This window comes from Centropristis striata, chromosome 15 (genome assembly GCF_030273125.1).
Source record: "Centropristis striata isolate RG_2023a ecotype Rhode Island chromosome 15, C.striata_1.0, whole genome shotgun sequence".
NCBI classification, from domain to species: Eukaryota; Metazoa; Chordata; class Actinopteri; order Perciformes; family Serranidae; genus Centropristis; species Centropristis striata.
The window spans coordinates 16,382,641-16,410,382 of record NC_081531.1 but is presented as its reverse complement, the minus strand read 5'-3'; the positions used below and the strand labels follow the sequence as shown (position 1 = coordinate 16,410,382).

Below are 27,742 nucleotides of genomic sequence, written 5' to 3'. Positions count from 1 at the left end.
GCTATCCCAGCTTCCCATCCTCCCAGCATCGTGATCTCCTCTCTGCAGTATCTTCTCCTGTTGCCAGCAACTGTAGGCTTGGCCATGACATACGACACTTGCACTGAAAGTCACTTTTCTCTGCTTACAAATGCAATCTGCTTGATTTTTTCACTTTAATTCTGGGGACCACATGATATCCTATACATTTGAATAGCATCATTGCTGTTACCTATTATGAGACTTCAATTTGTTCATGCAGAGCAGCTCTAAAAAAAAAATCCAAGTTATAAACTACTTTATTTGCTCTAGAAATACCATAAAACATGAGGAGTTTATGCACTCATTATTGCGGTCACACCCTGATAACAGTAATGCATTGATTTTTTGCTGATTTTGAACATATTAGGGCAACACTATCATATTTGTTTTATCTTCAGGAATCTTACTTGAAGTGTACTAGGGTTGAGATATCCCCAGATCAACACACAGTTTGACCATGAATCTCTATTTGATAAGAATACATTTTGGATATCTAGATGGGGAAATCGCTGCCATTATATTGGTATTAAACAGGACTGTATATCATTCTACATTGTATATGTGGAGATAATAATATAGTAGTAGTATAAATCCAATCAGTTTTTAAATCAGCCAGTGTTGAAAGTTCCCTGACAATTTATAGTGATTTCAGAGCCTGTTGAAACCTCTATTAGAGCTGATGAGAGTCTGAAGACTCCACTTTTTGGACCATTATCTCTAGCCTAAATTGGAGCTTACACATCGGCATTGACTATTAATGTGCATTCAGTCCCCTCTTGGCGCTCTGCAGAACAATACACTTCTTGAAATAATTAATTTATTACTCCTCATGCAGAGGAAAACAGGCTCCACAGCATCAGACAGTAGCAGTTAAGGCAGGGAAATCCAAAACAAGTCCCTGTTTTATTTCATCTGGCATCAACACTTACAAAACCTTTCTTGATGACGGATATTACTGTTTAGTTATATTTTATTTTATGTTCCCAAACTATGAGCTTGAACGTGTCACTTCTCCTGAGTGCTCCTGTGATATTATTATCAGACATGGCTCCCTTATAGATTTGTGGCAACTGTGGCTTTATCTTTGTTGTGCATTGTAATTATGGAAACAAAATCTAATTTTGATATAACATAGTGAAAGCCCCACCTTTGCCATACCCAATTAACGCCCATAGTGAATATGAAAACAAAGCTCAGTAGCATACAAACAGGAACAGCACAGCGGGAACAGCAGCTCTGATATCCGATATATGCCGCAATTTTTGCGCAAAGTAAAAGCCCATTTCACACCGGTACAACACGGTGGTTTGATAAACATTTCCTCTCACCCCCACCCCCACCCGCAGCACGCGTTATCGGCTCAGCAACCCCGGACAGAGAGGCCATATAAGGCCATATCAGACGACTACCGTAAGTAAGTAATAGGATCTCGGATCTCCTGAGATTTCACAAGCCGCTTGTGCGGCTCGCCGCCCGCCGCCTCTCCATCTCCAGCAGCCCTCCAAAACACCTGCCTGCCATGGAAGCAGTATGAACCAGTTTCACGGCACGGTTACCTGAACTGAGGCCTCTCCCGTGGCAACGTGGTTCTCTCTCGGGTCCTCCTCCGGGGGTCCAGCCGGTCCGGCTCTCACTCTCCTGGGGCTGCTGGGATTCCTCACCACACTCTCCCTGTCCGCTGGCGGAGCTCCTCTCTCTCCTCTCTCCTCACCAGAGCAGCGTCAAGCTGCAGTGGAGGAGAGGGCACACAAAAGGAAGTTCTGTTCTCCTGGTTTCAAAATAAAAACTATTCATTTAAAAAACGGCAAGTGTATTTCAATGAACTGTCTCATACAAAAATAATTATAAACCCACAATTAATGTTAAACTAACTTTCCGGTCAATTCATTATTATTATTATTATTATTATTATTATTATTATTAATAATAATAATAATAATAATAATAATAATAATAATAATAATAATAATAATAATAATAACTTTATTTATATAGCACCTTTTAAACACAGCAGTTTACAAAGTGCTTCGACAGAGAGCAGTTATTACAGAGAGAATGATGCCATAAGGCTAAAAACAATTCTTACATTAAAAGAAAAACACTAAGTGACAGAGCAGGAACAATCACAAGACATTCTCAGATACACAGAAAATAATAGGTAAAAGGAGTAAAAAAAAATTAAAAAGTGAAGAAGTAAAAAGGAGTGGTGAGATAGAAAGCATTACATAAAAGCAAGTCTATAAAAGTGGGTTTTAAGAAGTGATTTAAAAGAACTTAGTTAATTTAGATGTTTTATTTTCTTTAAAGCGAACTAATTTAACATTTAGCACCTTGTCACTTTAACCAACAGTTTTGGTTAATTTTTAGCTCTTTTCAGCAAAAAGGGTCCATAAAAACATTATTTTATCTGCTCAGAAACAAGCGGCAAATGGAGATACTTTCTGCGAATGTTTGATGAACATTTAGCAATTTATCTGTACCAAATGTAGGCCTACAAAATTGAATCTTGGTGCAGCATTTTTCTCAACTGTGAATTAGCAATAGTGACCAAAAACAGAGATATCAAGAGTGAATATCGGACTTACATGACAATGTTGCCAGAAACGCAACTCCAGGTGAGCACTTATTGTTTTTCGTAATTGCTGGATTTGTAAATGGGAAGGAAACTTTGCCAACAACGTGAAGTTGCTGTTTACAACCTTTTTTCCTATTTTACTACATTCCCAAACATGATGAAGAGGTATGTGGCTTCTGATTTGTTGTGAAGATGCCGTTGTTCCCCTTTGGCGCACACGTTAACACCTCAGTACGTTTTATTGTGAAGGTGTGAACAGGAAGTAGAATATTTCCTGTGCCGGTACATGACAGTGGTCCACAGGAGGGATGCAGGCAGGGGGAAGCTGCAGACTGAGCATGCGCCCAGCTAACAGGCCTGCTGTAATCCCCTTTGTCACAAATAATAAGAGGATGCAATATGCTGTAATTAAGAAAAAACTATCCACCTAATTACAGCCTTCCAGTTTCAACGCTGCCGATATGTAATTCCTGAGAATGTATATTGAGTACTGAATACTATAGTGATTTGTATTTATATTACAGTCTGACAAATAAACAATAAATACAGAGAGCTTTTAGATATGGGACAAAACACTAAATACTGCATGGTGATATAAATATAATTTAGTTGTTATAATACCTTATTAACCTTTAACATGTTCAATAATTAGGCTTATCCATTTATTAAAAAGGCCTGTAGAAAGAAATTTGCCCTGTCAGCAAAAAAAGAAAAAAACAACAACCAAAATAAATGAATTTAAAGTTGTTGTTGTTGTTTTTTTAACATTTTCATGCTGTGCAATTTGACAATTAACGTGTGTATTATCATTTGTACTAAGAATACAGCTGTGGGATTTGACCTATTACCCTTATAGCGGCAGTGTCTTGCTAAGCTGACTGAGCTCCAGTTAACCAATACTTCTCATAAATGTGCAGGATTAGCAGAAAAAGGGTAGAGTATTAGTCATCGGATCAAAGATTTGCAAAATTAGCAATAAACTTACATACCTAATAGTTCTTTAATATTGTAATTGGTGGAGCTAATTTCCCTTTTGTATAATGTTGGGTAGCTCAGGCTATAACAATAGTTCAGTTTTTTTCCCCTCCGATATTCAATCTGATAACACTCCAATAATTCCAGCAGTCAGGGCTGCTGCCAAGACCAATTAAAATCAAATTCAAGTCAAGTCTAAGACCAGGTCCAGTTGAGTCTGAGTCCAAAAGCAAATATAGTCCCATTCAAGACCATGATCAGCAAATCAGGCAACTTTCTGTAAAAACTAATCTCTAGCCAAGACCAAGACCAAGTGCAAGTCTTCAAAAACACGGTTTGACTCAAGACACATATGCATTTATGATTATGATTGAAGCAACTGATTATACCATTTTTTAGTACTGATTTTCACCAGGCTTATTTTTATATATAACAAAATATGCTGAAATATGTACATAAACGTGTGAAATCCAAATCAAAAGTGGCATTTGATTTGTGTCAAATGTTTAGCTTCTTATCAACAATCAATAAAATACTGAATTATTCTACAAAAAAAATGCAATCAATCAAACTGTATCACATTGATCATATAAGAGGTGGACACTAAACACACTAAATGGTGCGTTATTACAGTTCAGCACATCGGCAAATGGGAAGCCGTGTGATGATATCGATCGACAACAAGTGAATCCTTAAAAAAAAGTCCTGGCAGAAGATCTATATCCTTTGCTTTCTCATTAGCAATCATAAATCAGTTGGGGTGCATCAGTCTCAAACATACAGCTAATACACCAGTAAAAAGCCCTGCAAGACATGCAGGAAAAAACAGTAAGGTAAATAAAATTTGATGCATACATGCTTCTTCGCTTCTCATTACTTCTTCAAAGAAAAGTTTTGGTGCAATGTTGCTCTAGTGCCATCTACTGATAAAATAATAAGCAATAAAGATGCACTGCTTCTCTGCAGATCTATGTGTGGAAGAGGGCAATGTAAATGAAAGATCCTTAAATCTAGAGAAGTCCAGGTCCAGGACTGTCACCTCTGAACCACCTACTGGTAGAAATAAGAGTAGTGTCCAATTATTGGGGAGATAAAATACGCCCAAACCTGCTCAACTTGGATAGGAAACCTCAATGAACAGCTTTCAGCGTGTTTCTAGACTGTGTCTCGATGGAGTCAGACTAGGACACTCATGTTCTGAAGCCCTTTATCTTGAATACAAAGCCTGACAACAAATTCTTGATTAACTGTTTGATCTTTTAGCCCTCACAAGTTTTAGTAAGGGACCAAAACAACAAAATTAAATTTCTCTGCAGGACGGCTTCTCTCTGGTCTGGTGGATTGCATCTGAAAAGGTCAATTTTCCTTCAGCTTCAGGCCACTGAACATTTTTTGACCTAATTTTTTTCAGACATTGAACATGCCTTTTACAAAATCTAAGCTCTTGATGTACATTTTTCTAATTTCTCTGGCTGTTGTTTCAGTGTAGTTGTCCACCTTGGCTAGTTTTTGTACTTTGTTTCCCCAATAGTAGAGCTATCAATGGGCCTTAGCTTCACATTGAACAGATAAATATGAGAGTGGGATCTATGTTGTCATCCAACTTTGCTGTAAAACTAAAAGTCCTTCATTTGTTCTCCTCCTCACAATCTGAAGAATAGAAGCTTTTTATTGAAATATGTTTAAACTCCAGAGGTCTCTTAAATTGATTAAGAGTAGAGCAAAGACTTCTGCAGAAACAGAAGTGACAACCTTTGGAGTGATTATACAGGATATCATTGGTCACTATGAATAATACATTTGAATTTCTTTCTTGCTCCAGTTAAGTTTTTTTTTCAATTTCAGACATTTTGAGTCTTGAACAACATTTTCACCAGAGGCCACTACGTCGTTTCCAGCATTCCCCGTGACACCGACTACCACAGCTCAAATGCCCTACCCCCCACTCAAATAAAATTGATTACCAGTGTTTTTGTTGCACTGCTGGATCACATGTGAATGCAGCCTAAGCAAACCAGCTAAGCTGCTGGCTGTATCTTCATATTAACCATACAGACATGAAAGTGTAATCAAGCCCGAGGTGACCTTTAAAACATGTCCTGGAGGATGAAACGTCATTAATTGAATTTATATAAATAAAAACATTAAGGTGAATGGTTTGCCTGAGCTAGGAGGAAAGACAAGCCTGCATGTTTTATAATAAGGTGCTGTTTATTTAATCATTTCATTATTCACATCTCATGGTACACTCTCCTAAAGCTTTGAATTGTAGTATTTACCATGTGTAATACTGACCTCAGCCCCTTCTCCCAGGCTTCCTGCAGAAAAGAGAGCGGCCTCAAACATGAGCTGAGCTCCCAGTTCGACTCGAAACACCACCTCTGTCCCTGGGTACGTTCGGTAGAGGGGAAATGGATTCATGATTATAGCAATATGCTATTTTTTTTTACCCAGGGATGGAGGCTCGACAGGGTTTGGAGTTAGCTCTACGTTGCCGTCTGGTTCAGTCCTGCAAACTGTGAAGTGCTTATCTGGCTCTTTATACAAACTGAATGTCCGGATTAAGTGTTTGATCACTTTAACTGTGACTGCAGAGAGTCACGACAGCATCGGGGCCCTCGCAACAAACCAGCCGGCTCGGTTAAAGCAGCGTCGCCGTTGAATGAAGAGGTTTTGTTCAAGGTTCAGATGGTCTGGTGTTTGACGTGGATTAAAACTGGACTGCAGATATTTTGAGATCCAAAGTTCCTCAGCTTTTCCTGTCAGCATGCCTTTTTAGACTTGCACAAGCATTGAGCGGGAGTGTTGTAGTAGCTGCCCAGATGGCATCAAAAACAGACCATTAACAATTAACAGCCTCATCTGGACAGCGAGGAAACTCCCTCAAACTAAAAACAGTTACAACCACTTGGTGCAGACTCCCACTGCAACTTCTTTTTCTTTGTACAACTTTAAGGCAGGAAGTTCCACTTTTTTTTTTTTTTTTTTTAAATAGGTCTCAGTCTTAAATTCATGCCTCCCTGCACAAGAATGGATTTTATTTTTAAATAGAGGACGGGAAGCCTGGAAGTATCCTAGTGTCCATCAGGCCTGATCCACTGAAAAGTCAACACGAGTCATCCTGCTTTGCTGTGCTATGCCATGTAGATAAAGGTGTTTAAATCGGTCTCATCCCGCTTTATGTACTTGTGATCTATCAGCCATTCAATCTGCTCCTTGATCATCTTTTTCTGTGGTAAAAACATGTTCTTTAGGATCTCCACCAGCTCTGTCTGCAGCTGGGCATTGTTGATGCGCTTCCTCATCTTCATGATCTGGATTATGGCCTCCTGGAGATGGGAAACACACAAAATGGTGTGAAAAATAAGAATAATATGAGTCACAAAGGGCTCCATAAGACAGATGGATTACATTGTAGTTAATACAAACACGACCACAGGTATCTGTTGAAACTGCGTGATGGGAAATGGAAGGTGAAACCACTTCCTCTCAGTAGGTGGTGTCCCTAATAAGGGAGAGAGCAGCAATAACTTCTCCTACATGCTGCGACCTCACATCCATACCTGCGTTCTTAGTATCCTGAGCTGGACGATGCCCTCGTTCTCCTCTTCTCTCATTCGCTCTGTGGTGAGCTGCAGCCGGCCGATCAGGTTAATCTTCCCCCTTTTCTGAACCTTTGAGTTTTTTCTGTGAAGTTTAATAAATAAAATTAAACACAAATAAACAAATATATGCTCTGGGTAAAATATAAAACGGGTCTACAGATTTCAAGTTAACAGTACAGGAAACTTGATTTACACTGTGTGTAGGTATACATGTGAAACTGCAGAAAGCATCAAATAACAGCTAAAACTAGAGCTGCATCAATTTTTATTTTTTCCCCCCACAATCGTAGCTTCTATTGAGGTTTTCAGATAAAGCCTAAATGACTGTCATCATGTTTTCAGATGTCATCAACCTAAAAACAGTTCAAAACCTTTAACATGTGTTTGATTGAATGTTGTAGAAATCTAATTTATGGTGCTGTTAGATGCTTCTATACTTCGCTGGTAATACGGATGTGTGGCTCCCTTTGTGTGCAGTGAGCAGCAGAACTAAAGTGAAAATTTTGTTTTTGAAAGGCTTAACAAGAACAAATATTGATCCATGTGTTCTTTATTATGCAGACAGAATAAGTTTGAGAACAAAACTTTCCTCTCTGCAATCAAAAAATGTTTTACTGCAAGTAAATTAAGTTTGTAGTATGCTCAATCTAACAAAATAACTTTTCCTTACATGAGAGAAAACTCCTGGTTGACATAGAATAGTGTTCCTTCTGCAAAGTCTTTGGGTGAAGACACCACCGGGTCATACGACAACACTTGCCGCTTGAGTTTGGGAAAGGCCACCAACGACTGGCAGAGGGAGAAAAGCATGATGGTTCAGAAGGAAGGGGTAAAAAAAGGTCAGATAAATAAAACAGATCTACTTCAAATATAAAACCCATTGCTTACAGCAGTGCAGCACGAAATCAGTGGATCAGAGAGATAAGCTCAGGGAACTATTACTTTGTGACAATCAGAAAGGATAGATGGATCATTTGTTTGCCTTACAACATCTGTCATTTACCCAGAGAGTGCGTCGCAGCTCAGCATCCGGCAGTTCAGTGGCGAGCTTGAGGTTTTCAAAACTGATCCTCTCCCTGGGCCTCTGGTTCCAGGCAAACAGCACAGCCAGCTGGAAGGTGGTCACCTCCAGGTCGTACTGGCCCACCTCATTCTTAAAGGTTATCTGGAGGAAGGACATTTTGTTTAGGCGCTTTCCCAGCTTCTTTCTCAGAGACAGCAAATCATAAGTGCTGTAATACAATCAAATTTATTGGGACTAAATTGAATTTGAAATAATTTGTTCAAAACTATCTGCACAGAATAATCACACATAATGACTTTTGTTCTGGAAGAAGATAAAGAAGCAACAGACAAAACTTCTACTGAATGAAGCACTGCTTGCTGGTTGATATGCGTGTACTGTTTGTGAAAATTGCCAGTGTACCTCAAGTTGGAAAAATATTTGATGGATGGTAGTTTGGCATGAATAAATCCAAACATCAAGCATTCACTTTGTAGTTATGCTCTCTCAAGGAATATTAAAAAACGTGGGGGGAAATTCTGAATATAGTGATTCTTCATAAAGGGTTTTTAGTTTTCATCATAACGATGGAGTTGATGTCTGTTAAATCTTGCACAGCAGCTGGATTGTCACGACAATGAAACGATCACATGAAAATCAATCTTGCCAGGCTTTATGTAATGCATTTGTGTCTGAACCACCGTGGTTTGGACCAATCAGCATCCTGATTGATGTGTGTTTGACAACACAGAGAGGTGATAGTTCATTCAAGACAATAATGCCGGCTCCTTAAGTAGTTAGCGTATATGCTGCAACAGCACCAGTGATATCATAAATGGAGAGTATTTCTTCATTGACAGAAGAGCAAAGAACAGGAGGTTGCATGAAATAAAAAACTGATAATCTGTCCCAGCAATTAGTATCTGCATGCCTGTGTTGCCATATTACTACAGGTGAACAAACTAACCATGCAATGACTTCAATGGGATTAAATCAAACAGCTTTCTCAGCCATGTGCAGTGTGACTGTGTGTTTCTCTGTTGGACTCACAATGCCGTTGGACATGAGGTGATGCCAGTGAAGCTTCCTGCCACTGTGGTTCTTCTTATAGAAGTCCTCTACCTCTGGTATCAAATCTTCCAGCTCTGTAGGTAGAGAGACAAAAACCTTCTCGCTGCTCCTCGACCACGCTCCAGCATTCAGGATCTTTATGTTGACAGAGTCGGCTGCAAAGGGAATGTACAAACACATCTTAGTTACTGAATGACAACTGTCATTATTAAAGGGACTCAACACTAACATTTAAGTTACGTTGTTATTACTGTACTTTGAATAGTGCCAAATTAAAGGAATTGTTCAACATTTGAAAATGACTATGACTATCAATGACTAAGATGAGACGACAACAGAGCAGTGACGTCATTAGACAACGATACGAACGTTATAACGATATCAACGTGCAATATTGTTGACGAAAGAAAGACATGAGACGTGAATATTTTCTGGTTACAGTTGCAGACTTAATCGCCTGCATTATATAACATTTAGTGTGTGAGTGAGACCTCTTACCTGGTAAAGCAAGCTTGTTATGTTTATGCATTTCTTTGAACGATTGGTTAAGGTCCTCTGATACCTTGATGTCTTGAAACATCCTGGCCAGCTTGTTGACATAGTCCGCTGGCATTCCTACTTCCTGTTAGGATACAGGACACCACAAGTGGACAGTTGTTACAGGTGATTTAAAAACCAACAAACAAACAAGTTTAATTATATATTTGATGCTATAAAACGGGGGTGTAATGTCATGATTGGCAGCTCCTATTGTGCTCTGACTGGGTCAGGCTGGTGTTAGGGCGGGAACTCGATACAGCTGCTCCACTCTTTGTTTCCACTGTTAGACTCCAAAAGACATCACCAGAGCAAGAAACAACAGCTATATCAGGGATATTTACAGGTGCATCTCAATAAATTAGAATATCATAGAAAAGTTTATTTATGTCAGTAATTCAATAAAAAAAGTGGAAATAACACATTATATAGATCCATTAAAGACAGAATTAAACATTTCATGTCTTAATTTATTTAATTTCTTCTAATTCTAATGATTATAGCTTACATTTAATAAAGATCTAAAATCCAGTGTCTCTGTTTAATATTACAAAAGACCAATTTTAAAAAGTATGTTTAATACTAATTGTTGGCCTCTGAAAAGTATGTCCATCTATATGCACTTAATACTTGGTTGAGGCTATTTGACTTGAACCACCCACCCACACACACACACACCCACCCACACACACACACACACACACACACAGAGCCATCCACCCAGATCTTACCCTGAGCCACTCCACCATGTTCTCCTCTATCTCGCTGTCTGCGGAGATGTCCAGGATAAGTCGGCGAGTCAGGTGGGCTTTGTGGTAGCGCATGAACACGTCTTTGTTCTGGACATACTTCAGCACTAGCAGCTGCAAAGAAAGAACACACTGATGGTTACTGAAGCCCATACTGAAAGCAAAGATAGCCCTCTCCTACATAAACCAATATAGCTGTCTGTGTGTCCGAGATCTACCACTCTACCCTGGTTGTTGGGACTGTGTGATTAAAACAGGGACCAAACAATGAAGTGTGACTAATGGTTTCAAACACAAACCTATTATTGTTCATACTGTGATAACTTTCTGACTGTACAGCCCTGTGTACACAATCAACCAACATAGTATAACAGTATGGATGATGCCTGATAAGATTGTAAACATTTATGAAGAATGAAGATATAAAAGAGACCTTCATATTTAATACTTTTTGCAATAAAAAAGAACACGTTGGGAAACACTTGTCATCATTAATGCCACTTCCACGGGGCTAATAACAACACCCAATAAAATCCTGAAAGTTTTTAAAAACATACCACTTCTTTGAGCTTAGCCTCGATCTCCTCAGAAGTGAGCTTCTTGCTCAGTGGAGTCTTCCTCAAGAGCATGTCACAGTAGTTGGCCAGCAGCTCTGGACACTTGGACTCTGGTTGAGTTTTCAGACCTACCCTGTAAACACGAGAGGAAAACCAGTGCAGTCAAACATTCGCCTTCAGCAAATACTGAATTTTACACAGAGAGCAACTCTTACCCTTTCTGTTTCATAGGGAGTTCTAATTTAAATATAGTGGCGTCATTCACAACAGCTTTATACGCCTGCAAAGAAGAAACGGGACTGAGATCAGTTGAGAGCATCTTCTGACAGGTTTTTTCTATTATGGCACTGTACTGTGAACACACAAGTTGGCACAAGTTGAGCTCACTTTGTCTCGAGCTGTCAGGAAGCGTGGGTCGTCCTGAAAGGCCTCCTTCACCAGTCGGCTGAAGCGGTTAAACAAGGTGAGCAACTGCTCCACATATTTCTCGGAGTCCTGCAGCAAAAAGCAGAATGTGAAATCAGTCAATGTGATTAAAGTTCATTCTTGACCTTAGAAATTGCAGGTTGACAATTCAAAGTCCACTCAGCAGCTTTTCATGGAGCTTTTGACCGCATGTCACAATCTTTAATACCCAATCTGTGTGGTGGAGTTAAAACCTATGAGGTCTAACTTTATGCACTTGATAAATTCAATTAGTGAGAATATAATGCAGATTATATTATATTATCGCATGTGACAGCTTGCTCTTTTTATTTCTACTTTTTTCTCTATTGGTATTATCTAAAGGTGAAAGTTTCCCTCGTTCAGTTGTAAATATTTAAAGCTAATGTTATAAAGGAAAACCTCTGGAATAGCTGTAAAATGGTTATCAGTGTGATGGATGTCATGTGAAACTACATGCAGTAATACAGATACAATGCAAAGGGATGAATGTGAAATTAATGCTTTCCCAAAATTAAGATTTAAAAAAAGAAAAGCCCCACAGAGAAAGATCCACAAAAAGCTAGTAAGGGGACCTGGAGTTCAGATTATTTGATTAAGTCATTGTGATGTCTTACATTTTATGCATCTTTGGATAACTAACTCCCACCCAAAGCAGTGTTTGTGTATGTGACACTTACAGAGGTGATGGTTTCTGCTGTAGCCACCATATCAGCCAGGCCGGCGCTCATGATGTGCTCCTCTAGATCCTTCAGCATGGGCTCGATGCCGCTGGGAACTTTGTCCATGAGGGAGAACATCAGATGCAGCTCTGTGATGGAGCCAAAGGCAAAGTTAGCACTTGAAGAGTGAGCAGCACTTGAGCTGACGTGAATACTAAGCTTTTATTTGGCTGCTGCATTAGAAAACTAGCCGAAGATGAGCTACTTTAAAATCCATTAGGGGATGCCCTTTGTCCATTTGTTCAATCAAACTGCTTGAGCACAGACCAACACACACACACACACACACACACACACACACACACACACACACACACACACACACACACACACACACACACACACACACACACACACACACACACACACACACACACACACACACACACACACACACACACACACACACACACACACACACACACACACACACACACACACACACACACACACACACACACACACACACACACACACATGCAGCCCAGAAAACGAGCAGTAGCCTCAATTATAAAAATGTTCTCCAATTTATACCCAAATGTCATATTAAAATGATTTTAGTATTTTCCATTTGAATCATGAAAGTTTATGGAACAAAAATGTTGGATAAGTTTATTTTAAGCAGTTGTCACCTGCAAATTCTTGGCAGCATTTTAGACAGTACAGCTTTTTGTGTTTTGACACCTTTTAAGGACTTCTGCTTGTTTAAACAAATTAAAGAGTTTTGTAATGCATCAGAAAAGTTATAGCATCTTTACTGAAATGCACTGCCAGCCATAGTATAATTTAAATGGACCTATGGTCTCTGTGAACTTTGTCAAGCAATGCTTATCTGGGACAGTTTTTTTTTGACGGATGACAAAACAAATTTAAAATTTTTATTATCTTTCTGATAAAACTCAAGGCTACAAATGTGCAAAACCACACCGCTGATCACATCTAAATTTGTTCACATTGGTGAATTGGCACAAATAGAAGTGTGCCAAATTATCCATTAGGAGTTTATGTTTCCAGTGTACTCATGGGTGTACAGACAACTATTATTGGATTCTTTTGATAATGAATTAATTTAATAACTGATTTAATAAACAGTATAATTGGGTTAGGTAGGTTCTAAAGCTATGGGGAGGGGTTTTTTTTTCAATGATTTCTCAGAGATTAGCCAGGTTGGTCATTTGAAAGACACACCCTGACTGAACTCAAATTGATTTAAGAGGAGTGGTGGCAACAACACATGGATGTTCTACAGGCCTTCAGATGCTGGACAAGAAGGTTTGGTCAGGGCTATTTCCTGGTGCAAACCTGAGCTGGCTGAGCCTTTGGCGGGAGCAGTCCGGCCGTACTCACTCTCTGTCTCATTTCGTTTGATCATGCCTGGACACTCGGCTAAGATGGTCTCCTTGAATGATGTAACCAGTGCATTGACGCAACACTCCATTAACTGGAAAGACAAACAGAGGGAGAACAATTCAATATAAATACAAGAGAAATATGTGCAATACATTAATATAATATTGCATAACATGTAACAGTCAGTAATTACAAGTTAGGTCTCAGACTACAGACACAATGAAAAAAACACAGAAACCTCAGGATGACAACAACACTTTAGAAAGTTGCAAACAAATAACTATTCTTTCTCCCAAGAAAAGTTTTATAGAATGTAAAACAAGTGTACACATGAAATACACAGATTGAACAACAGATATGTTAATCTAACAGAGCACATCTATGATAGAGGAGCACCAAGCACAGTCTTGTCCCAGTCATCCTTCACTCCCCACTAGCCACATGTAGAGAAGGTGCTTGAAGCCAGGACAAATAAGTAAGTGAGTAAATAAATAAAAGAAAGGGTGTTTAAAATGGATAAGCTTAGATGGACTGTATAACTGACAAAAAGGTGAAAGACAAAAAGAGACTGAGGAAGTAGTGAGTCTCCATCTTAGTAATACTGCACATCTGGCCGAAAGAGAAGTGATGGACAGTGTGTGGTATTTGATTACAGTCAGGCACACATCTTCCTCTCCAGTGGTGCCAAAAAGGGCGACCAGAGGGTTGTGTTCTAGGTCAAAATCGAGGATTAGGGATAAGGTTTGGAAAATATCCCTCCAATATTTTTCCAGGCAAGGACACACCCAGAACACGTGAATAAGGCAAGCCTCACCCCTTTTTCATTTGTTAAACTATACTTATACTGTATGTGGAGCCATCTAAAATAAACATAAAAACTGAATAAAAAATTATAAGCTCAAAAAAATAAATACCAATGAAGAACGGATGAGCGGATCTCTCTCTTTGATGATGTCGAGCTGGCCTGGAATTTCTTTCACTCCGAATTTCTGAATCAAATTAATATACATGCTCCCTTACGTAGGTTTAGAATAAAGGGACGAAAAAATCGTTGGTTCTCCTCCGAAATTGGAGACCTTCTCAAAAATAGAGATCTTGCCTGGGTCAGAGCACGCAAAACAAAAATCGAGGCTGATCGGATCACTTTTCGCCAGCTCCGCAATAAATGTACTGCACTAATTAAGAAGGCTAAATCAGAATTTTACTTATCCGAAACAACCAAAAATCTAAATGACCCAAGAAAATTCTGGAACACTGTAAAATCTGTTTCTGGTGCAATGCCCTCCACTGAATTGCCTAACTTTCTGGTTAAAGATGCAGTAAACCTCACCGACAAATGTGAAATGTTAAATTATTTTAATGAACATTTTATCACTGCCGGGCACTTGTTTGATCTTTCTAACAGTAATTTTAAAAGCACCGTTTTATCTGATGAACCTTCTATAGCGAGTCGTCTCCCTGTTGATTGCTCTTTCCATTTTGAACCTGTGTCTACTTCTGAGGTCCGTAGTGCACTAAAAAACTTGGATTCCAAAAAAACAGCTGGTCCAGATAGCTTGGATCCATTTTTTCTTAAACTGGCTGCTGATTTAATTGCTGAGCCTCTTGCCAGTATTTTTAATCTAAGCCTCAGCACAAACAAACTTCCGAAAGTTTGGAAGTCTGCATTTGTCCTCCCACTTCTAAAAGGAGGGGAACCCTCAATTGTAAATAACTATAGGCCTATCTCTAAATTATGTATTCTGGCCAAAATTTTTGAAAAATTGGTCTGTGATCAATTGAAGGATTTCTTGGAACTGAAGAATATACTAAATCCTCTTCAGTCTGGCTTTAGAAAGCAGCATAGCACTGTAACTACTGCCCTGAAAGTTTTAAATGATGTGTTTGAGGCATTGGATTCGAAAAAGTTTTGTGTGGCTTTGTTCATTGACCTGTCTAAGGCATTTGATACTGTGGACCATGATCTCCTATTGCAAATTCTTTTCAAAAATGGTATCTCCAAGCAGGCTGCTTCTTGGTTTGCTGATTATCTGGGAAACAGAACACAATGTGTTCAGATGGCCGGAGTTAGTTCCTCCTTTCTTAAGGTCACAAAAGGTGTACCGCAAGGCTCAGTCTTAGGACCCATCCTTTTTACAATTTACATAAATAATCTGTGTGCCAACATATCAAATGCCTCATATCATCTCTATGCGGATGATACTGTTATTTACTGTTGTTCACATGCCATTGCTCAGGCTTTTGAATTTTTGCAATCTGCCTTTAATACAGTGCAGACTCGTCTGGAAAAATTGAAACTGGTTTTAAATGCTGATAAATCAAAACTAATGATTTTTGCAAATTCATCTACTCCGTTGGAAAATATTCCGTCAATCAAAACTGTCCGGGGTGAAACTCTTGAGCTGGTCACCAATTATAAGTATCTGGGCTTCACCATTGATGAAGAACTGTCCTTCAAACTGCACGTAAAAAAATTGATTTCAAAATTAAGGGTGAAGCTAGGTTTCTTTTACAGAAACAAATCATGTTTTTCCCTCAGGGCTCGGAAGCTTCTGGTCTCAGCCACCTTCTTGTCTTTACTTGACTATGGCGATGTTGTATACATGTCAGCTTCAGCCACCTGCCTACAATCTTTAACTCCTGTGTACCACTGTGCCCTGAGATTCATCACTGGCTGTAGCCGCCTCACCCACCATTGTGAACTCTACGCTAAAGCTGGCATGCCATCCCTTACTGTAAGACGTCATACGCACTGGATGACCATGATCTATAAGGCTCTTCTTGGCCTGCTTCCCATTTACCTATGCACTTTCCTTAAGAGATCTGGCAGCCGTTATGACCTCAGATCCAATGATATTGTGCACCTTTCTGTCCCTCGTGTCCGGACCGAAAAAGGTAAAAAAGCATTCAGTTTCTCTGCCCCCTCTGCTTGGAATACCCTTCAATCTGAGCTGAAACTATCAGAACTTATTCCTTTGGGAGCATTTCGCACAACTCTCAAAAAACGTCAATGTAAATCTTTTGCACAGTGCTCATGTTCCTAATTTGCTACTGTATTTATCACTGCTGCACTTTATACTGCTTATTTATACTACCTATTTATACCGCCTATTCACTCGCACTTTAGTACTTTTTAATATGTTGGACTTTTCGCTGCCTGTTTATTGTTATTGTTCGTCTGTCTTGTAACTTTTGACGTGTGCTGCTGCCTTCTTGGCCAGGTCACCCTTGTAAAAGAGGTCTCGATCTCAATGGGTTTTTTTATCTGGTTAAATAAAGGTTAAATGAAAAAATGAAAGAAATCAAATGAAATGGACACTTGGAAGTTCAGTTAGGATACACTATACCCATGTGTAATACTCACTGCTTGTACAGAGTTACAGTCGCGTCTCGTCTCCAGGTATCGCAGTGCACGTTTCTCCTCTTCCCTCAGCTTTGAATCAGCCTGAAGACAAACACACCAGCAAATGCACATTTATTTATGCACATTTAACTCATTAATCCCCCCAAAAGCCTTTGCCAGACAAAAACTAATAATATAACGGATACTGATAATAACATTTACATCAAAAAGCATTATATAAACACAATATACAGCATCTATTTCTGTTGCGAAGAATTGCAATTCTGTGGCATGAAACCCCAAAATAAAAGCAAGTACTCAGAGCACATTTATTTCGGAATAATATAAGTAAAATAAAGATAATTCTCATTCCCTGTAAGTGTAACTATTAGCACATTAGCAATCAACAAAACAATCCGATTAGTTCAGGTAATTCAGGAGATTAGAAAGCTATCAATGACTTGCAGGGACATTTAAAAATGGAAACATAGAAATGTGCATGAAACTGAGCCTATGCAAACAATGAGTCCAGATTTCCTGCTCAAAGAAGGATTACTTGAAAGGTTTCACTGTAAAAATGTCCTCCAGAAAAAAAGCTCTTTGGAGAAGAAACGATCCTTGAAGTAACAGTGTTCGATCTACACTGACTTGCATAAAGTGTTAAAGCTTGACTAAACTTTCTCAACAGAGATTGAACCTTTATGACCCATGCTGTGCTTTAACAGACACAATGGTTCAGTTTTGTTTGAGTAAGAGAGATAATCTGAAGAAGACAAGCAGTAGATCAGCCAAAGCAGCAAATCATACTGACTGTCCAGCTGTTACTTGTTAGATTCATCCACCTGGCTTATTGCCAAGATCACCAAAACAGAGAATAGGAGCCTAAATAAAAGCTTCAAGTTTCTGCTATGTGTTGTAAAACCAAACTGTAGGACAGCAGGTATTTTCTTAGAGAACTGAAGGTTGTCTGGGGGAGGAGTGATTACAAAACAGTTTTAACTGGGTGCAAAAAAATTCTGCGATCTTAGCCAGGGCTCAAAACACCACATACATGTGTATGTTTGTTTGTACAAAATTGTCTGCAGAATTAAATGGTGCAAAACATTCATTGGATTTAATTTAATGCAATTGTATAAAAAAATCATATGCAACAGTGCAGATACACAGAAAAAAGTATTTCGAGACCTGTCATCATTTCATACATTTTACAAAACCAACTGACTAGCAGCAGATAATCATCATAAAAAAAGTATTCAGGTCTCAACCTCATGGCACCGTTTTCCCCCAGTTCAATAGTTCCAACATAGAATATGCATGGAGAAAGATATTTATCAAGAAAGATATTATTATTTATATATATTCCATACATTTTCTGCAATTATACCTCTTAATATTTCAGTTTAAAGCTCACAACTGATGAGAAGCATGAGCGGCAGTATAGTAACATCCATCACCAAGCTTTCAGGTAAAGCTGTGGGCTGTGAGGCCGGTGGCCCCACTATGCAGTTCAACATACCCTGATGCACACCTGCTCAAAAAGCATGTTTCCCTTACAAAATTAAGACAAGGAGCGGCTCTCAAATTATTTTTTTTGAGTGTCATTACAATCCCTGAAATGGCTCTCTGTATGATCAGAATGCAGTAAAGATGGTATGGTTTTTTAATAGCTGTTTGATCAAATTATTTTAATCCATTAATTTAGTAAAGAGGCAACAGGAAGTCTCAGACGCACATACTCTCTATCTGCACAGCTGGAGTGCTAGATCTCTATAGAGCCAAAAACACAGAAGCGTGAAAAAACCTGTGAAGATTATTTTGGCGTATGCAACCAGAAAGCAACTAAACTAAAAGAATGATAAAAACTTAAAATTATGCCAATACATCCAAGAGTCATACTCACATATTTCATGTAATTTTGGACTCCATTTTGCTGGAGGTAGGCGGGCGCCTGTGTTCTGTAGAACCTTTCAGTAGAATCCATGTAAGCCTTCTCAAAGTTGTCCCTGTAGATCTGCAGCTTGTCCTCAGGGTTGGAGCACAGGTTTACTGTTCAGAAACAAAGGAGGTGCCATCACAAAGAGACATGGAGAAGTCAACGTTATGTTATTCATTTAACATACAATATTTATGAGACCACAGCAAATAGTAGAAAATGAGACATCACAACCACATATCTGAGGGTGGTGCTACAACTTGACATAAGTTGCTTAAAAAGTTTCCTGCAGAGTTTTGATCTAGTCAAATATTTTTTTGCAAAGAAAAAAATATAAACGAAAAAGTTATGAAGTTAACAAACGCGCCGAGAGATATATTTCCTCACATTCCTGCGAATAAACATCACCAATATTTATGATATTGGTAATTACTATAGCTGGAAGCTTATGGTGGAGGTGAAGAAACCAGTTTTCTGATAAACTTTATCAAACTTAGAGTTCACCAGGATTCGCAGTGATTTTATACATGAGGAGTTTCATATTTGGAAAGTTAAGTCTTTGAAAATGTCAATGTTATTGTTGAATTGTTTAACAAAGCTATACAGTGAGTTCAGACAAAAAGGCTACCATTTTATCATTTATTGTCCGCAAAAAAAAAAAAAATATTCTGACTGTGGAATTGAGATACACTCATAGTCCTATAAGCCTTGTGGAGTGCAGATATTGAAACAGTAAAGCGAGCCATGTTATTGTGTTTCTCACCGTAGGACTCTCGCACTCCGATGACCAGCTGGGAGTCAAAGGCCTCTCCCAGCCTCTCAGCGTGGACGAGCTTCATGGCACTGTCTTGTAGCCTGTTTTTAATGTTGGAGAAGATGGACTCGTTCCATGTGTCCAGCATAAGCTGAAGAGACAAAGACACATAATCAGAATATGATGACAGTGTACATGTATAACATGCTTATTTGGTTTACACAAATGATGACAAATGACAAAAAAATGTACTCATAGTTTTCCCGCTCCTCCTCACCTTGCGGACAATGCTGTCTTCCACATTGGACTTCTTGTTGCTTCCTTGCTTGCCCATCAGTGTGATCTCCAGCTGACAGAAAGGCTTCGGCAAGATGTCACATTGTGTGAAAAACTTTCTCCACTCCACAATGTAGGCTTTCAGCAACGCCGTGTCATCCTGGTGACTCAACACCCGCTAAGAGAGAGTGAGAAACAAAAGAATCTAATTGGCAAATTGACAGATATTAAGCAAGAACAATTTATTTTTGTTTATAATGGTGAGAATTAGAGAGCCACATGTTTGCTTTGTGGAAAAACAGGGCAAGCAGCCTGTTATAGTTGTAGTCTTACTGCTTGTGCTTGTTTGATGAAATCTAGGATGTCCTCTTTGAGGGCCTGGTGGATCTTAGCTGGACCTTTGTCATCCCAGAGGCACACAGCATGGACGTCTCTGTGGAAACAAACAAGAGTAATGATGTTTGAGGAGTTATCTTTCTTGACGAATTTAACTTTTTACCCTTTTGTCTTCAAAAGCAGATGCATTACTGTAAACTTACGAGAACAAGTCAAACCACTGCTGTTTGGTGACGGACTCCTGCCGTAGCAGCTTCAGTACTATGGGACGCATCAGGTCCCATTTGTCCTCAAATTGAAGGGTGCCTTTGTTCTGGAAACAGACAGGAGGGAAGTGAACTACTTGAGGGCGATTCAAAAGATATCAATTTAATTATAATATAAGACAAGGAAAAATTCAATCTAAAAAGCTGTCAAATGTTTCCCATTTTTACTTGGAAAAGGACTTGACTAAGAACAGGTCAAAACTGCAGCAGCAGAGACAGAGATATCCTGACTCTGGTCTCAAGTATGGATCAGGCTCCAAAGACACTGGATCCTACAGAACATTTTGCACAGTAAGCTTACCAACAGCTTATTTTCCTTGGACCCATCCTGCCTCAAAAATGCCAATAGGTCTGTCCCAATTCCACACTGCACACTATCCATAAACTGGTTTGAGTATATCGAGGCTTCACAAATTTGAAAAATGACTAAATGAATACAGTAGTACAGTATATTCATTAAAAAAAGGTTTCTGGATGACTAAGTGCATATGGACAAGAGAACATTAGTTTAAGTTTCTCTGCTCTCTTCTCTTCTAAGGCAATAACACCAGTAGAGCGAGAGAAGAGGGAGAGTACATGGTTCTGATGATTTTATGTTGTCTTGAAACAGAGTGTCTTAGTGCGACACTGGCACCATGCTCATCTGTGAAAGATAAAGTCTCTGAGTGCACCATGTTGCTTGCGTCAATGGTTTCAAAATTCATAATTCCCTTGAGTAGAATTAGGCGAGCATCAGAGAACAAAGAATCTGCTCAGCAACACCAGGTATATAAGACGAGGAGGGGGTTAAACGTATTTCATTAAAAGGCCTGTCCCATGTTCAGAGTAGTGCAAAAAAGTATCGATACTAAAACGTTGAATCTTGTGACAGGAGAGACTTCAGTCATAAGGTCCAAAGGAAACCATACTGGAGTAGACAGTAGGGCTGGGCGATATGTCGATATAAAAATTATATCGATGTCATTTTAAATGTGACATGGAATTAGACCATATCGCATACATCGATATAGTTGAATTTTTTTTCTGTCTTCATATATAAACGCTGCCCTTACTAGGGTTTGTCATATTTAGTTATTTTGTAATGTTCCTTATTCTTTTCTCATATAAATATGTTTATTTCAGAAAAAGACTGGCCTATTTTATTTCATAGGCTAATTTTATTTAAGATATTTTTCTTATTTAAATGTGCACTTATGTACTTATGGAGCTTTGATTTTTTTTAAAAGTTACTCCTGTTGTTATTCAGTATTTATGTTCACTTAAATAAACAGTTTCAATAAAACTACTTGTGATATGTCATATTTGACTTTAACTGAACATTTGCTCTCACTTTGCGATAAAAATTTCGGGATATATATCGTATATCGATATTCAGCCTAAATATATCAGGATATGACTTTTGGTCCATATCGCCCAGCCCCAGTACACACGCTGAATATATTTTTTTATCAGAAGACTAATGATTCACTGCATGGTGCTTCTTCATCAGAGTCAAATAGTACAAAGACTTGCATCCTCTTATATAACCTCCCCCATCTAGCAACTGATCAGCACAATCTGGAAAAATAAGGAGGGGACAAACTGCATGTATGCAAAGGTTACTATAGCAGAAAATGTAAATATATAATCCCTATAACATTATATCAACAAGCAACAATTTATAAAAAAAATTAAATATATATATATATATATATATATACATATATATATATATATGAGTGGCAATAATATAAAAAAGCCCATTTAATATCCTAAATAATACTACCCTATTTGGAGTAATGGACTATGTGTAAATAGTGTACTAGATAGGCAATTTATACATAACCTTAGATTTACCTCAAGATGATAGCAACTTCTCATAACAGTAACCATAGTAAATATCCTGTATCCAGCCATATGACTTTATAAAAACAAAACAAAAAGTAAGGTTTGGCATGAAGCGATAAAAGGCAAGTCAGGCTTAGTTCCTCTTTAAGTCCTAATGGTTCAACTTTGTTGAGTTCAGTGATCCAGAAAGCTTCTCTACGCAGCAATCTATTAATAATATCTGCACCTCTAGGGGAAGGTATAATTTTCTGAATCGCCCAGAATTTAAATGACGCAGGGGACCTATGATTACATTGAACATAGTGACGTGTGATTGCATAGTCCATATTTTTAGAGCAGAGCAGAGTCTTGTTGTTTCTGTTCGGCTAGACTTTGTTTAAGAGTGTTTTGATCAACATTGAAAGACGTTTTGGCAGGGCAATATAGTTAAATTCAAGGCTGAATGATTTAGAAGAAAATATTTAATTACAATGATGTTATTATTTTTGACTGATACTGCAATTGTGATATGGTTTGTGATATTGGGGGGAATTATCATTTTTGCATCATTATTCTCATTGAAAAATATATTTAAATGATCGTGGCGTGACTTTTTTTTTTTTTTTTTTACAGCAATTTCTACCAAACAAAGATCTTTGAAAAATAGGAGTTGCAGGCTGGGACATCTCGGCAGCACAACAATACTGAATTCAGAATGGTATTTTGACACAGATTTTGCCTTCAACAAATACTGTACTAGTCCATATTGTGATTCCAATTAAACATTTCCAATAAATGGTTTACTACAGCTCTGGTGACATTATATTCAAGAAAGGCAGACACCTCTACAGACAATATCTCCATTGCTCTGCAACTCACATCAAAACAATCTAAACGGATAAGTAGTTTATTAAACTGGTCACATAGTGATTATCCAACACGCTCTAGTGATGTTTTAATGCTAAACGTTCTTCGGACAAATACTGAATTTGGAAAAACTGCTTTCAGTTTTTCTGCTGCATCTACCTGGAACTTCTTACAACATTCACTCAAACTCAACACAATTATAACTATGGGTCAGTTTAAAACTATGATAACCAATAACTCTGCCTTTCACTGCAACTGTTTTAAATATTTTTTCATGTGTTTTGTCTGTACTCTCGACATCATTGTAAATGAAAGGTTGCCCTCAATGATTGCTCGAGAAATAAATAAAGGATAAATAAAATAAAAATAAAAATAAAAAAATAACATGAAAGGTAAAGGGAGGAACATGTATTTTTTTATTTTGGGGGTTAACGGTCACATTTTGCAAAAGTAACCTTCCACCAGTAATGTTGGTGTAGAGCACGACTGAGCAGATGGGGTAATAGTTAATGCACTGAGACACTGTTTTCCGGCCCATACAAAACATACAGTGTTTTGACTGCAATGCCATTTTTCTCTAACCAGCACACAGCTCTGTTCTGTCTCCTACAGTAGCTGTGTCACCTCCCATGTCACTCTTGCTTAACGACGTCCGAATAATAATTTCATTAAGACACAGGTCCTGTCGAGTTAGCTAGCATGATAGCAGTTTAAGATTAATGTCGTCACCCTGTTTAAATAATCGCCTAACTCATTTTTTAAAGTTTTGCAGGAAACACAAAAAACAATTGAACATGCCTTTGTGACTTAAGCAAGATATGGCAACACTTTATTTTGAAGGTGTCTACATAAGAGTCACACAAGCCTGTCAGAAACATGTTAAGTATCATGAGCATTAATGTTTCTTCAAAGTGTCATTAATGTTCATGACACATCCCATGTCATGTTTATGACACACTCATGCCGGTCTTATGTAGACACCTTAACTACACTGATAAACTAAACTGATAACTAAACAATCTCCCTCTAGCTGGGTTCTTATCTGATGCCTATGAATGTGGCAAATTGTCAAAGAAGTGATGATCTTAAAGGGGTAAAATCACATGATCTGATCAACTGAGGATGGAGGTGATTTTACCATAGGTGGCCGGCGTCATGAGGAGATGATTTAGGCAAAAAAACAAACAATTTTGACAAAAATTGACTTAGGCGATTATTCTAACAGTGTGACGATGTTCAATGAACGCACTGAAACTGCTCCGACACTTGATCTTGGCAGCCTTTAGCGTGTATTTTAAGGGGCTGGTCAGCTGCAGATTCATCTGCCACTGAAGTGACAGATGATATGAGATTAGTAGCTAGCGTATACTCACAGAATACTTATATTTAAGCGCAGGTCAAGCTAACGATATGTCTCCCCTCCGTTATCTGTGTATCTGTTTCTCCGTGTCTGCCTCTTTCCTTCATATGTAGTTAGCTGTGCTGTAGCTATTCTGCTTAGCTAAATCAGTGATAAGTAGCTAATGTTAGCCAGATGTAACTTAACAGCTCCCAGCTAAAGTCAACGCTGACAGCACGGCCGCGTACAGGTGCTGTGTAATGTTCGTCAAGTTTGGAGCTAAACACCAACATCGCACCACGCAAGTGACACGCACTTTAGCGAGCGTCAAATACAAAATAATTGAATTGAAGTGGGTCCTACCTTTAGCAAATTAGACGTCGCCATGTTCCCCTCAACTTATCCTCTCGTAAAATCTCGCGTGAACTACACGAAGCCTCAAGATTAACCTTATCACATCACCGACTCTTGGAAATCATCATAAACATTAGGCCTTTGTGATCTACACCCTGAAACTATCTCACATTTATTTTGGTCTTGTGAATTCACATACACACTCTGGAAGGACATTGCCTCGTTTGTTAACACACACATTTTCACTGGTTTTACTTTGCATTAGGCCTACAAAGATGTCACATTTGGCTGTTATGATCACAAAAAGAAGGATGATGATGCACATTTTTTTAAATAAATTTAATGTTTCTTTTTGCCAAATACCACATACACAAATGTAAGTTTTCAAGTAAAAAAAACAAATTTATTTTTGTTGAAGTCAGAGTTTGAACAGTATATCTCAGCTCTCTCCTGTCTACAAAACAAAAAAGCTGTGAAGACTGCCAGCATATGCACTTAATGCGTTTAATATCTTTAACGTGTAATCTTGCGTCTGTTTATTTTATTATTTATTTATTTGTTTGTTTTTGTTTCATTCTTTCCCATTTAATTACTCTTCTATTTTATTTTTAAATATTATTTACTTCTATTTTATTTTATTCTGTGCATTGTATTGCTGTTTGATATAAATAAATGAATTAATAAATAGATAAATAAATAAATAAATAAATAAATAAATAAATAAAAAAAAACATTAGGCCATAAGGAAATGAATAATTGAGGATGCATGTACGTATGTTTTGTTTGATGATTTCATGATTCTGTAAATAACTGTATATATAATTTTCACATTTGTTTATTGTAATATTATGTAGCCTACAGCTTTGCTTATTTTGTATTTTCTCAATTATTATTATTTTAATGTTTTCTTATTATCATCTGTATTCCTAAATGTTATACATACTTTTGATAATTTATATATATTTTTTATTTTGTTTAAATTTACGTTACATTTTTAATTCAGGACTTTTTCATAATTGAAAAACAGTAACAGTATTTTTTTAAAAACTTTTACTAAAGTAAAGAATCTGAATACTTATTGTACTCCTACTACTAAGTTATTATACAATCCTGTTGCTTTACATCATGGTCTTTAGTCCATTCATAGCACAACTTATAGGCCATGTGCATTGGGAGTAAAACTGGAGACAAAAACAGTATCTGCGTAGCTTCAAGGACAGTTACTGTGTGTTAAAATCAGTATGATGTTTGTTATCATTCTTCCTCTTTCTTGCTATAATGGTCAAATGCTTTCTCACACAAACAAGAAGGATTTTAACCTTCAGATAAGGACAACAAGGACAGTTTTGGTAAACAGTGGCAGTATCTAGACTGAGGGTTGAAATATGGAAGTGAAAATATTATGGGAATTAAAAGCTACTTAAAGGTTCAGTAGAGGTTTTTGGCCACATTGGCTTGGTGGTGGAAGAAGCACTTTGCTAAACCTTTACTGAAGTAGTAGCATCAATATTTAAATCTAAAAATACTCTATTACATGTAAATGTTGTCAAGCTGCAGAATATGAAAATTAAAAGCCTGCAGAATGGTCCCTTTTTGTGGTTATTATTCTATGCATATTATATTATTAGATTTTTATTTCTGATGTACTGACATGAAAATAGCCTTTAGTGTTGTAGTTGAATGAACCATAACAAGAAGGCCAATAAGGCAACAATGTAAAAAAAATATATAATAAAATGTCTGCATTAAAAAAAAATCTAATTTCAGTAAAAAGTAACAAAAGTAAAATTAGTGTACTGGTGGAAAAATGCAATCAATATTAAGTACTATTGAACTGAGTCATTATTATGTGTTATGATCAGTGGAAATGCATTGAGTAAATAAGAACACAAGATGGTGAGAGTGACTACAAAAAGTATGCACAAGACTGAGATAGTAGCAAGATTATATGCAATATATTATATATTATATGCAATGTTTCACGCTCAAGGACACCAGCAAAGACATAATTCTTTGTCCGACCGATGGTGAAGGAAAGAAGCTGCACCCACAATCTTTGAACTAGAAACTACTGTCATGTTACTTTTTTCATGTAACTTGTTTGCACCATGGTATAACAGCCTATTTCACAGGACTGCCCTCTGAGCATCATTGATAGTCTGCATGAAGTGTATGCTTCTTCTTGCAAGAATAAATCTAACATAGCTTCAACATGATCTCATCCTGAATATTGTATCGATTTTTCTAATATGTAGAATTATATTTGTCTTAGTGTTTTATTTTACTGTATTAGATGATTGATTATAACGATGATGCATGATGCATTAATATGTAAGTGGCATTTTACTGTTGCAATCTACTCATTGTATGTTCAGCAGTTTAGTCTCAACCTGTTCTCTTTTTTATTTAAATTCACATGTTTAAATAACTGACTGTTTCAGGCACTTCACTGTACTTAATTGTATATTATTTGAAATATTCACACTTCATAAAACATTTTATTATGTCTATCTATGCACTGAGAGCAAAGCAATTTCTCTTGATATTACAATGTTACAATTTCATTTGAAGCATGTGTCAAATAAGTGCAAAGAGTACGATATTTCTCTCTGAAATGTAGTGAAGTCGAAGTAAAAAAAGTAGATGAAAATGGTAATATAATTCTATATTAAATATATTTAATATAATATGTAATTCAAGAACCTCATAATTGTACTTAAATACAGAATGGATTATCTTAAATGCAGTTTTATTCAAAAACTGTGGATTCTCATCAGCACCGGACCAAGTTTGATTGCACGGTGCAAACGTCATGCTTTTACTTTTCATTTTTGACCAATCAGAGCACAGGAGGCGGAG

At 37.6% G+C, this 27,742-nt stretch overlaps 2 protein-coding genes across 3 annotated transcripts in view; both read right to left on the bottom strand.

Annotated features, from left to right (window-relative positions):
* Positions 1-1,670, bottom strand: part of capn5b (calpain 5b) — a 55,862-nt gene extending 54,192 nt beyond the window's left edge. Inside the window, exon 1 of the mRNA XM_059352009.1 lies at positions 1,578-1,670. The gene's annotated coding sequence lies outside the window, so the exon portion shown is untranslated. The remainder of the gene's footprint in view (positions 1-1,577) is intronic.
* Positions 1,671-5,942: 4,272 nt separating this feature from the next.
* On the bottom strand, positions 5,943-24,944 carry LOC131987054 (cullin-5). 2 transcript variants are annotated; one of them, XM_059352196.1, is made up of 19 exons: positions 24,893-24,944; positions 20,455-20,564; positions 20,249-20,348; positions 19,917-20,093; positions 19,649-19,790; positions 18,853-18,998; positions 16,974-17,054; positions 13,562-13,700; positions 12,218-12,348; positions 11,481-11,588; positions 11,309-11,373; positions 11,094-11,226; positions 10,519-10,650; positions 9,749-9,872; positions 9,230-9,405; positions 8,180-8,341; positions 7,847-7,965; positions 7,135-7,258; positions 5,943-6,900 (listed from the first exon to the last, which is right to left on the bottom strand). In XM_059352196.1, exons 1-19 carry the CDS (start codon positions 24,914-24,916, stop codon positions 6,706-6,708), a joined length of 2,388 nt encoding a protein of 795 aa, XP_059208179.1. In that variant the 5' UTR covers positions 24,917-24,944; the 3' UTR covers positions 5,943-6,705. The 2 variants fall into 2 exon arrangements, with proteins under 2 accessions (XP_059208179.1, XP_059208181.1); XM_059352198.1 differs by having other exon boundaries at positions 13,607-13,700.
* Between the last annotated feature and the right edge of the window lie 2,798 nt (positions 24,945-27,742).